This window comes from Thermothelomyces heterothallicus (genome assembly GCF_042370625.1).
Source record: "Thermothelomyces heterothallicus CBS 202.75 unplaced genomic scaffold P884_scaffold_26, whole genome shotgun sequence".
Lineage (NCBI taxonomy): Eukaryota > Fungi > Ascomycota > Sordariomycetes > Sordariales > Chaetomiaceae > Thermothelomyces > Thermothelomyces heterothallicus.
In genome coordinates this window covers 234,736-247,140 of record NW_027192587.1, presented here as the reverse complement: position 1 = coordinate 247,140, position 12,405 = coordinate 234,736, and the positions used below count along the sequence as shown (strand labels likewise).

General features: G+C 54.6%; 1 protein-coding gene across 1 annotated transcript; it reads left to right on the top strand.

Annotated features, from left to right (window-relative positions):
- The first annotated feature begins 711 nt into the window (after positions 1–711).
- Positions 712–2,639, top strand: P884DRAFT_294317 (uncharacterized protein). Its single transcript, XM_069444272.1, has 6 exons — positions 712–912; positions 990–1,064; positions 1,482–1,589; positions 1,661–1,754; positions 1,804–1,818; positions 2,182–2,639. The coding sequence occupies exons 1-6, from the start codon at positions 874–876 to the stop codon at positions 2,307–2,309; spliced, it is 459 nt and encodes a 152-aa protein (XP_069294716.1). The 5' UTR covers positions 712–873; the 3' UTR covers positions 2,310–2,639.
- The last annotated feature ends 9,766 nt before the right edge of the window (positions 2,640–12,405 follow it).

The following is a 12,405-nucleotide window of genomic DNA, read 5'->3' as shown; positions in this document are numbered from 1 at the left end:
AGCCCCAAAACGCCAAACAAGCAGCGTCAGGGTGAACGGAACGGGGGACCAGTTTCCCGTCACCATACCCAAAAGGCGCGCCTTTGATCACCTCGAATTGGCAAGAGCGTGGCGCTTCCACGTGAAAGATCCGGGAAGCGATTCCGTCGTTACCTGGGGCGCATTTCCTGGGGTCGTGGTTCCAACCCTGTCCGGCCGCGGCAATCTCTTTCTCTCCCTCAGTCGCGCGTGTCTGCGCATCAGCGTATCTGCGTGCCTAAGGTGCCTGCGTACGTAGCATGTACCGTACATAGCTCCTTGTTGACTCCTGAACCCGTCATCGGCTTTTCCTCCTTGCTTTTTGATCCCGTCGTCATATGGTTCCCATTCCAAGGCTGGGAGCAAGAGTCAGCATCGATTGGGTGCTTTTCCTGAAACGGGGCGGCTTCCGAGAAGTCAGGTGCTCAGTTGAAAACCCAAACCCAATCCACTTCCCCGCAAATTGCCTCCTTCACTCGGGCCGGCCCAGGGCTTGGAAATTTGTGTCTCTTGTTGATCAGCCCGTGATCACAAGCGCATTTCCCGCTGCTTGTTTGCTCTGGCCCACGGTCTGTTTCCGGCCGGGGCGATGCGAGGCAATGACGCGCAGAGGATAACTAGCGACGAGCTTCATCGCTTAGTTACCTTCCACTCTGCCGCCGCCGCCCCCCTTTGTGACCTGGCTTAACGAATCGTTCAATTATACCGAGTGCACGAGAGTGCTGGGAGCTCTCAACTGCCGCCAGTGGGCGTATGAACTCCAGGGAAAAGTGAGAAGGCTACTTCTGCTGGTCAGCACGACCTCTGGGTCGAATCCACGGTTCGCCGCGGTCGTATCCTGCTGACACAGCTGGAATGGCCGGCGCCGAGTGGCCGATCGGAGCCCAGGCCAGTGTGTGTTTGACAAGTGACGATTTTCATCCCCGTTCCCGTCACCTCGCCCCGTGATCATGTTGTGTTGTCACAAACAGCCGAATTCAGATTGCCCGCGGCCAACGCCCAACGGCGCCCTGCTGCCGCTAGCCAACGTACACACTCTTCTACAAGTAAGTGTTGTGTCCTGTGCGCCCATGAGAGCATGCCATGATCGGCTCGATCGGCTCGATCGGCTCGCCCTGGCCGCCGCGCCTTGCTTTGTCTCTCTGGCTCCTCCAACGGGCCTCGCTCAGCCGCTCGGTCATGGTTTTGTCTCGCGAAAGGGGGCCTTCTCACATGACGCCTTTTGTGGCTGGCCCCGGCCATCCCACGCTGCGCATCCGACTACACTACACTACACTACACTAATCACCCCTTGTCAGAAGCCTCGAGCTCACCAGGGCCGCGGGAAAAGCTTCCGGTGTCCCTGAGCCTGATAATTGCTTAGCCCCTGCTCGCGGAAGCGCCCCCGGGCTTATTGGTGGTGTGATGACCACTGTCTCCTGCCCCTTTTGGGGCCACATCCCCCTTGTCGCTTACCGCAACAGGCCCCCCGGAAACCCCAGTTTTTCCCATCTGAATGGTTTGACGCGCTGGTTGCGACGCCATGGCTCTGGGACGACTCGAAGCTATTTTATCCTCTGGCGAAGGCAAGGGTGGGTCGGGGCGTTTCGCGAGAATGAGAGCCACGACGAGAGCTTTTGCGTCACCCTGAAATCCGTTGAAGGCGGCCCCGAGTTCGTTCTTCATCGTCCCCCAGGGCGAGTCTGCAAGACAACAACGCATTGCCGGGTTCATCAAAAGTGACGGCTCCGCAAGATGTGAGTTATCAGATTAACTAGCCAGATAGTTTGCATGAAGTGGCACTAGTTGCTCGCGATGAGAGTTAGTGTAGGTTTGCCTGCAATTTCCAGAGCGCCGGGACACACAGGGGATGAACAGCCTGGCCAGATCCTCTGCAGATCTCCCAGAGCTCATTTCCCGCACCTGACAGCAGGGCGTTTGCGCTCGCGTTTTGGCGCCTTGCTTGGTTGCGTGGTCTCTCGTCGTCAACGATCACCCGAGACTCCCTCTCATCAGGGCCCAATGCCACTCAGGCCCCCCCACGTCAAGCACCCCCTGTCGGACCCTGAACCTGTTCAACCACACCCCGTGGACTTGCCCTCGGTCACAGCAATCGGAAAGAGCCCAAAGGCGAGATGATGAATGCCCGTTCTCTGCACACAATGGTGTACTTCACTCGTGTAGTGTGTGATATTGGCCCGTACGGCTGCGTCAATCTCGGCACGTGGTTCTACGGAAGCGTCCCCCACCCCCCGAGGTTCAAGCAGCTGATCGTCTCCCCGTCCGAACAACATGGGCTCTCAGTTAACTGAGATCTCAGGGGCAGGTGAATCTCGCCCCGCCAGGGGCTTCTTCCGAGGATAGTGTACAGTTAAATCTGCAGATACCATGTGGGTAGGACAAAACGTTGAAAGAGGGAATTACACTCCCCGTCCCACCACATGTCCGCAGTGTGGTCTCAAAGGTAGATTGTCAGTTTTCTAACCCATCTTTCGACGGCGGCCGGCCAAACTGAGAAAAGCGACGACGGGACGAGAGGCCAAGCATCAAGAAAACCCCGCTAGCCAGGGAGTAAACACATCGAGCACGAGTCACGCCACAAATGAGTTCTAACTAACCTCTTGGTCCCGAGACGAGTAATCTCCATCAGGACGGGACCGACCCGACACTGCGGAGTCGGCCCCATGGGGGGGTTACACGACGCAAGTTGGAGCTGTACGGATTACATAGATACCCTTTATACCAGCGTAATGTAGGCCCCTTTTCCAACATGCAGCTGGTTTTCGTGGCCGCATCCTGCGTTGTGTCCTTTTCCGTCTCAGAAAGCTGGCCTACGGGTATTACTTAGCGAGTTTCAGGGCTGGTCGGTCCGGAGCCGATGTATGTACAGTACATACATACGGGGCTGATTCGGTCGCTGTGCCTCCTTCGAAAATCGCCCGGATTTGTGACATGTCCCAGGAAGAGCCAACAAACAATACGAAATACACGATATTGTACATACTGTAGTGTAGATGCCAAGTACTCTGCAGACCCAGCGCCTGTGAAACCCCCACAGCCCCCAGAGATGGCCCGTTTCCACGAGGGTGTGCCAATGCGGCTATCCTAAGAGCAAGGGTGCCGGAGGGACGTGCAAGCACCCTCGTTCCTCAGCGTCCGCCACGCTTTCGGGCCACAGGATGCACCGCATCAGCTGCGCTTCTTGCATTTCGTGTCTGTACGTGTCTACGGAATACACTGCGTGAGGATGTGGTGGGTTGGTGGGTGAGGCAGGACGCCGTGCGACCTCAAGGAAAGGGGGTGGGTAAAGTAATAACTATCAAGTAAGGGAGAAAGAAGGGGGGGCCTCTCCCGGCCGCCGCCGCGACTTTGCGAGCTTGAAGCTGACCGGCCCGCGCTGACCTCTCTGTGCAGGGCTCACGCGTTGCGTCAAACTGGCGCCTGCTTCGCTGGCCGTCGTCTTGGGGTTGCGGTTCTCTCACCAACATGACCGGCTTGTTTCGTGCAACATGTCGTACTCTGTATCTCATCCTCTTCGAATCGGACGGTAGGCTGCAAGGTTGCGTCGGACAACGGTGTCGGGGATCTGCGGGAATCTGCTGGCCTGCTGATAAAAAAAAATAAAAAAAAGCTCGTTGATACCACTTCCACGCATCTACTGTACGGCACAGGGGTTAACACAGAACCAACCGCACACGTTAGCTTGGATGAGATGGCCTTGACTATCGACCTGGCTTGGTCGTTTCTTGTGTGAGGTCCATGTGATTTCGTCGAGTCACTAGTTGTCCGTCGGTCACTCAATCAAGTCCGCCCTCTCTGCACCTCGCCAGCAGCTCAATGCGTATGTTAGCTGATCCGTGCTCGTAGTTAACAGGGCGCTGAGCTGCTAGTGAAGGCGAGCATTGCGCAGCACCTGCGTCTCAAGTCGGAGAGTTTCGGCAATGAAAAAAAACTGGCTCCACTTCGCTAAAAAAGAAAGAAAGAAAGAAAAAAAACCGGCGGTAGCCGTAACCGTTTTACGGGCGTCCATCAACGAGCTGCTTGCACGAATACTGGGAACCTAACGGAGAAACTCCAATTATGTTTCAACGCCTGCAAACGTCCATCACCAAATGAACAGCATTCTTTGTCCTCCAAGGTGAGATCCACTGAGTTTTCGCGTTGAAGAAACCCTTTTGTATAGCTCTATGCCTTACCGTATTGAAAACGTTCTATTGCGCAATAACGCCACTTGTGTGAGAGCTCCTAGAGTACTCTATACTGCCTTTTGGGCGGAGTGGAACAAGGTGAGTCGGTCGAGTGTCGGCATCCGCGCCAATCATCATCGCTCGAAATTGGTGCTGTCATCAGCCTTTGGTTATAGCGTTTGTTTACCTTAACCCTCGGTGTGAGCGTGGGGACCATGCTTGTAAGGCATGGTAGCGCATTGCATACCACACTACACACGACCTGCGCGCTAACGAAGGAGCGCCGAAACCTCACCGAACGGAGACCCAAATCCCTGAACGTTGGTTGCATTTTGGGCCGCGTCGAGAACGCCAAGCTCGACTCCCACCCCGCTTCGAACTTCGGTGGTGACCGAGCGAGCCACGGCCACGCCCGTGCTGCGTCCTTAATTGTGGAAAATTGAGGTGCTCGCCTTCGAACATTCCGCCATAGCTCCGTCGAGGCCCGAGGCCGCCAGCGCGGAAATTTATATCAGACAAGAATGTGTTTGAACAGGAGGTGAGCACCGTTCTGATGTTGAATCGACTCAATCCTGAACTCAGAACTAGGAGTGTTCCATATGCCCTCTCAAACAGGCCCGTGTCGTAACGACGGAGTTCCCGTATCCGAACTACGCAGTATTTCGTGCAACTACGTAGTAGCGTTCCTTTCCTACATGCGCAGCCTTGGTCGAGAACATGTACGTACAAAGTCCCCCGTACCGACATGGTTACGTGTGCATGTACGTACCTAATATACAGAGTTTATTTCTATTGCTACTCCCCGCAATCCCGTCCCGACGGTTATTCGTAGCGAAGTGTAACTCCGCACACAACGTGATCAAAAGCCCTGGTTTCCCATTGCATCGCAGGTGTTAAAAAAGGCGATGACATTTACCCGGCACGTGTGGGAAGAATAGATCCGTACTTTTTTTTCACCTCACCCCTGTTAGACGGGGGTTCGCTGGGTTTTCCAGAACATTGCGGAGCTGGAGCCCCGTTTTCCCGGCCGAATTATTTCCCTCGGCCTTTCATCTTCCTTGCTCATACCGGCGACGGCCCGACTCCCTCGTGGAAACGCATCTCCATCATTGGCCTCTAGTTTTGATTTTTTTTTTTTTTTGGGGGGGGGGGGGGGGGGGGGGGGGGGGGGGGGGGGGGGGCGCGGGCGCGGGCGCGGGTAAAGACTTTCCCGACCTCCTTCCTTCCTCCCTACCTCGATCCTGCTTTTCGACTGCATTTCTTCTTCAACCTTGGACAGCGCCAGGGGAAGTTGAGGGGCATTGTGAACTGTGATCCGTAGACTACATCCATTACTCCTGAGTACTGTGGCAGTATCTTTCTGGCTGGTAAAACATACCGTTCTTGATTGGATGTGGCTCATCCAGTGCGGTGATGGTTTGCGACCCGCTTTCCGCTTCTCCTGCATACACTAACTACGGATTACCTGAGGTACACAGTACGGGTACCTTTCACCTCAGTCAAACATCTCCAATCAAGAGACCGTATGCTGCAGTGATGCTGCAACAAGGACTGCTGTCAGCCATCCCCGCCCTGCGACTGACCAAATGCTTATGTCGATTGTTTTGCCTTCGCCTTATTGTAATTCTCTGTACTTAGTCTTGTCTCCGCTGAGGACTCCAAGCAGGCCCATTGGTTTCCTCCACTTGATCGAAGTGCCGAGAGGACTCGGCCTGCCACCTTGCTCCATCGTTCAGCCTTGTCATCGCCACTTATTAACTCGCTCTTAGTATAACTAGCACGTTGCGGTGCATCTACGCTAACGCTACACCAGGGACCCCAAAACACAACCTTTTCAAATGGTGCCGTCTCCTACTCCGCGCTCACCGCATGCTCACCGCTTTGCCGACTCCGCTTTTTTCGCGGAGCCGTGTCTCGGTGACGGGTGACCCTCATCCAACCGGAAAGATAGAACCGGCAAGAACAGAGAGAAGAAGAAAAATAACTCCCGCTGTTTCCTCCTCACCGCAGATTTCGTTGGAGCAACTGAGACCACAAAACTTGCGGCATGGTTTTTATTACAAGCTATTGCCAAACACGTAACTATCGTAACTACCAGGGCTCTCTCCACAGACCAAAGCCGAGGTCACCATGTGCCGGTTTGTTGAGGCGGGATTCTCGGCCAAGTTCGTTTCCTGCATCGCCTCGGTCCCGGGCGATCCCGGCTATCCATAGACGACAGGACGGAGGAGGCACGCACGGCAACTGTCACTTGACAACTCCACCTGATGATGGAAGCAACGGAGCATGAGGCAAGGCGAGATACCGCGTTTCATGGCAATGTTCGTCCCCTCTTCTCCATAGTTAGCCAGCGCCCTCGCGCGAGAGAAGCGCTAGCCTGCCCTGTCGGCTGACCGGATTCGTGTCAACAGCGAGGGGTAATTTTGATCACAGGTATAGATACGTGTACGACAACTCTGAATCCACACTCGAGACCTGCCGCGGAGAGAGCGACAAATAATGGGGCTTCTTCTGCGTATTAAATGAAATATAAAAACAAAGATATAAAGAAAGAAAGAAAGAAACAAAAAAATAAAATAAAAAACACTTTTATCATCTGCAGAGTCTCTGTTCTTCTTCCCTTGAGGTACGTAATGACCTTCCGTCCGTGGTGAATTACCGTTCCCACGAGAAATTTCGGGGCTTGGCATACGGGGTCATGGCAACCGTGGCATCGCCCGCAGCGCGCTGGGGTAGTATTGCCCTGAATCACTTGCGAGCCCGCCAGTCCGCTCAATGGAACGCTGACGGGTGTTCGTAAATCATCCCGTCAACTCTTGTCCCCGGTGCCGATCGACCGTTTTGAATTGAGTTGCGTACCACGGCTGTCGACAACGGAGAGAACAGCGGCTGTAAGAACCTTCGCTTCCGCAGCCCGCATAAGCGGTCCGGCAATTCGGCGCCGTTGCGACCGCTATTTTTTCCTGTCCAGCAGGTGCCTTTCGGCACTTGGCCATTTAGCCGCTACGGACGAAACGGTCACAGGTTCTTCGATATCTTCAGCCCTGTGTGGTTGATGCTTAAAATACTCTAGCTGCATGGCCTGACGTACATGCACATAGATACCTCCGTACAGTAATCCGTACATACATCCCTACGTACTTCACTCTCTCTCTCATGGGGAGATCCCACGGCCAATCATCTCTCGGCCCGCGAGACACGGGAAGTCGGATGGGTGCCCTCCTACCCGCCCAACAGATATGCTCGACATTGATGGATGAAACGGACCAAGTGAATTTTCTCTTCAGTCGGTGGGCGAGGAGGGAGGGTTACAGCAACACTCAGCCTTTCCATCGTCTCGGGGTCCAGAGTGGTCAAAATTCCGGAAAATACAAAAAAAGGTGTTAGTATTCATCTAAGACGCTGGACCCTGAACCGGTCGCTACAGCGAATGCCGCGTGTAAAAATGCGTTAGTTGAGGGTGTGGTCACTGGACCGACAGCTGGCCAGAATCCTGGATCGTGACCTCAACGATCGATCACAAGCCTTCCCTCATTCCTTTACTCGAATTCAGTCGCTTCCACACGCACACTCACACACACACACGCTTTCATTTTCCCCAGATTTTCGGCTGCCGATCCGCCCTCGGCACGGACGGGCGGGCGGACGGGGCAAGAGATGAGGAGGGAAGGAAGGTATTGCCTGCGAGTCGTTCGGTGTTTGCCGATCCGTTCGTCCTTCGCCACTTTGCCGCGCCACTTAGCAGACGACGGTCATGTGCGTACATACCACTTTTTTTTTTTTTTTTCTTTTTTTTCGCATGGCTTGATTGTTGTATTGTTGTAGGGATGCCAGCAACAGCAACAACATCCCTTTCCGCCGACAGCCTGCCAGAGAAAAACGTCGAGAGGCTTCCACACTACATGTTATCTGCTCGGCCGGTCAGTGCCTGATGAGGAAGCTACGAAACCTTGGGAGGCGGCGAGTCGAATAAGCGAGGCCGCTGCCACCGTGGTGCCACCGAGGCGGGCGCTCAGTCAAGTGACTCTTGTCCTTGCTTGTTGGCTTCCTTTGCCAGCCCCGGGCCTTGTGGCACGGTCAGACTCCGCTCGACCGCCCATTGCTGACGATGGCCGAGGATGGAATGCGGCAAATGCGTTATGCTCGCCCCCCATCAAACCATCTTTCCTATTTGCGAAGGGGTGTTGGATCGCATCGTCTATCCCGGGTGACGTTGGTGGGTGGGGGCGAAGCTGCGATGCGCAAATGCGCAAAGTACAGGACCTTTGGTGAGCATGGCTCGAAGTATCGCGGCTCTTGGACGAGGGTTCACTGCGCCGAACAAGAAGGATCCTCCGGCTGATGCCGTTCCTCAGCAACCTGGAACCTGGAGAAGTCGGGGAGTTACTCAGCAAGCTTGTCAGGAAGGCACCTTCCGTTGGACTTTTAACAGCGCTCCGGCAAGTGGCTAATGGTGGGGCTTCTGTCCCGCTACGGAAGTAAGCCTACGAACCTCTCTGTCACTGCCTTAAGTATCCCGCACAGTTATATCACCAAACAAGTTCGAATCAAGGAACAGAACAACAATATATGCACGACACTTCAGAAGCCAGGTAATTCACAGTCAGGGCAGATGTGTCAACCCCGCGTGTTACGACAGCTTGGATCGGTCAGGACCCGGTTCCGCCGAGGAAAAAGCAGGCAGAGACGACGGCAAGCCGCGTCCGATCGTGGTCCTCCCGTTCAAGATTCCTTGATGAGGCGCGATGCTGCAGGTGATCTCGTCCTCCAATTTTTGATCCTCTATATCATGATTGTATCATTTTAGCCGTATTTCTGTTTGTTTCTATTCTAATTTATTTTATCTCCTTTGTCGCCATGATCTCCGTTTCATTAGGTAGGTGAAAACGGAGCCTGGTGCAGGGCCGAGAGACCTCGGGATTCATGGAGTCTGCAGAGTCCAATGGCTATAGACAGACGGTGTCGCAAAAAGGGAATCGTAACACAAACAGGACCATGCGTCTATGATCAGCTGTCTACAGCACATCACGGTGGCGTCCTCTCGCCGTTGCCCGGAGAACAATCATGTGCAGAGGAGTACACCTGATTTGTTTCCTATTGCTGATGGTGCGTGTTTCTGTGGCCATTGCGGCTGGGCATCGACGGAGCGATACAAGACAGACAACAAAGCTGCAGTGCCATATCTTCGCCCGGGACCGTGCATCCCGACGGGGTGGCTGTCGATCTCGCATATCCTGATGACCGTATTCATCTGAGCCTCGGCGAGGGCGCTGTACAACCTCGGCGCAGGATTGTGCCAACGCTTTGAGAAGCTCGGCGATGTTCCGAGAGCATCCAGCTGGCCAAACACCAACTTCGTCTCTTGGATAACACGGCCAAGTCAAAAAGCCCGGCACGACTTTCCCGGTTGCGAGACTCTCGACATGAGCGTTGCCAGCTCACTTCGCCGTCACCGGTGGCACGCCTGTCACTCGTTGTCCCCATCCGTCAAAACCACCTCGGGCATGCTCGACTCCTGCCCCTTCGATGGCGGATGGAGAGTTGTTTAGACAGCCTGCAACTACCACTCCCTGGATGTTGAGCATAATAGTATCATCGTCATCATCGGCTCCCAGGAGTCGCATCCTCAGCGCGGAACTTTCACCTGCTTGCTTCCTTGCAATCCGTCTTTCCGATTCCTGCTCGCAAATCCGAGTTGGCTGTCGCCTCCTCTCCCGCTGCTCGATCTCAAGAGTCATCGTGGATACGAGAAGGGGTTACGGTTCAGAAACTGTTTCCAAGCTCTGCGCTGCACCACAGCAGAGGTTGCTGGCCTACCTACCTTGCGAGTTATAATCTTCGGTGTTGTACTTACAGGTACAAGCATGGCTCGCATCTGGCCAGCTCTGTCCGGGGAAGCGGCCGGCGCGATGATGGCGCTGCCGCCTCGGACCGTCCCTCTGTGCCCGCTTATCGACATTCTTTTTTCTTTTTCTTTCTTTCTTTCTTTCTTTCTTTCTTTCTTTCTTTCTTTCTTTCTTTCTTTCTTTCTTTCTTTCTTTCTTTCTTTCTTTCTTTCTTTCTTTTTTTTGAGTTTGCTCGGTGGTCAGACAAACAAGCTCAATGGCACCAGATCAAGCCACAGGGCTGCACGGTACCACGGTTGAACAAGCCAATGGGAAAAGTTCCGGAGGTGCAGGTGAGCAGTTCTCGGTGAGGCTTTGCCGCTGCCTTGCTTGCAGAACAGCCAATACTTAACGGTTGGGCCGTTTTCCGCGGGTTCTCTCCTCGGCTGTTATTTTCTTTTTGGATGCGTAAGGGACTGGAGAACACGGCGCAACTCTCGGGTCACCGACCAACACGTTCGCCAAGCGCTAACGGCACCTGGGTTGGGAGGTCGTGAACAAGTCGTTGTACGACGCCTTGAATTTCTCGGGTTTCACCCCAGCGTTGATTCCAGTTGGAACTAAACCTCTGTCTCTGGGAGGACATCGGGACAGCATCTCGTCACGTCCGCACCACGCAGGCGAGTTTGTCAGGAATGAAGCCTGGTTGGAGGAAAACATCTCGTGTTCCTGCACGCCGGGCGGGATCTGAAGCATTGGTGTCGTGTGGCTTCCCTTCAGACTGTTGACCGCTTCTTCCTCATCCCGTCTCAACTGGTCTCTGATGTCTCATTTCTTTATGTTTGGTTGGCTATGGTGTTCTCCAAAGGGCACCCGCCAGGAGCCAAGCAACGGCCGCCCGCCCGGGTACTGCAGGCTGACGATGAGGGCCCGTCCGTCGTCAGCGCAGGCTAAATTGTCCGGATAATAAATTAAAGTTCCCTGGGACGGCAGCCAATACATCGGGATACCAGCTGACGGGCAGATGGGAGAGAAGCTGCTCTCAGACTAACCAGAAAATCTGCGACTTTAGCCGGATGATCCGCTAAAAAAACAGAGCAGCAGCCTTTACCAAGTATGTCCTCCTACACTACTTACGAAGTCCCCTCTCCTTTACACAGGAGAAACCCCGACATCCAAGTTCTGGCTTTGCAGTCCGGATACAGGTGACGGTACGTATGTATAATACATACAGTACATGAATGGGCGGCGCTCGAGCCCTTGCGCCCATGGGACACTTTGGCACGGTCGCTAGGCCCGTTGAGCAGGACGCGGCAGGGCGCTTTCTCCCGGAGAAGAGCCGTTTTGTGGAGTTGATTTCTCCGTTGCAGGACGGGACGCCGGAGGGGGGAAGACCCTGCCGACAAGGCGCCCCCTTTCTCTCGCTTGTCAAATCGTGACTGGAACAAAAGTCACGGGCATGCCTGGTTCAAATCTCTTGACCAATGCTCTCTATCAAGTCACCAGAACAAAGTCTGCCGACATCGGCTCGGTTCCGCATCTCCACCCTGCGGTCGAAACCCCATATCCTGTACTTGATCGTGTGGTGCACGTACAGACCTCACCAAAGTCCACGGTCTTTGGCGGCGGCAGTCCCCCGCTGACTGGCTCTAAGCGAGCACCAGCTGACCGTCCAGCCGCATTGCCCCATCCCTCTCCCCACGCGCCGGGAAAGAGAGGGGGGGGGGGGAGGGGGGCCAAAGGGGCACCTTCACCCCACCCCTCACTTTAACTCACTCTCATCTCTGTTATCGTTTTCAGTCCCTGTCCCTTTTTCTCTGGTGGGCGGATTGTTGCACAATAACCGCCCACGCTTCTGGCTGATGCAACCCCGCCACCACCCCGAAATAGCGCCGCGGGCTTGGGCGTGTTTCGGGTGGGTTGTGTTTTGGGGTGGAAGGTTACTGTGTATGTCCTTTGTAGTCGGAGGGTTGAATCTGGATGGGTGTGTGGGTGACGGGAGTGTGTGACAAGGGGGAATGGTGGGGGTGGGGTTGGATAACACACTTACACTCCGGATTACTCCGTACGGCCCTCTTCCCGCCCTCGGGCCGCCCAATCAAGAATTGCTGAGAACAACCAGCAAAAGCCGTGAGTGAGTGCCAAGCACCCCGGCCCCGCGAAATACCACTTGTAGTCGTTAACTAGTTTATGGGCCGTGCCGCGTAAGGAGGTTGGAACTAGTGTACTGCTTGTAGCAGGGCCGTCTTTTGCCAAGTCTCATCAGGCTCTACTTGGTCGTCGAGCATGGAAAGATTTCTGCCGGTAGCTAAGAACCTTAAAACAAAATCTGTAGAGGCAGTTTGTTGACTACAGAAGAGTTTGGGGAAGCATTGATTAGGGCAGCTTCCAAAAAA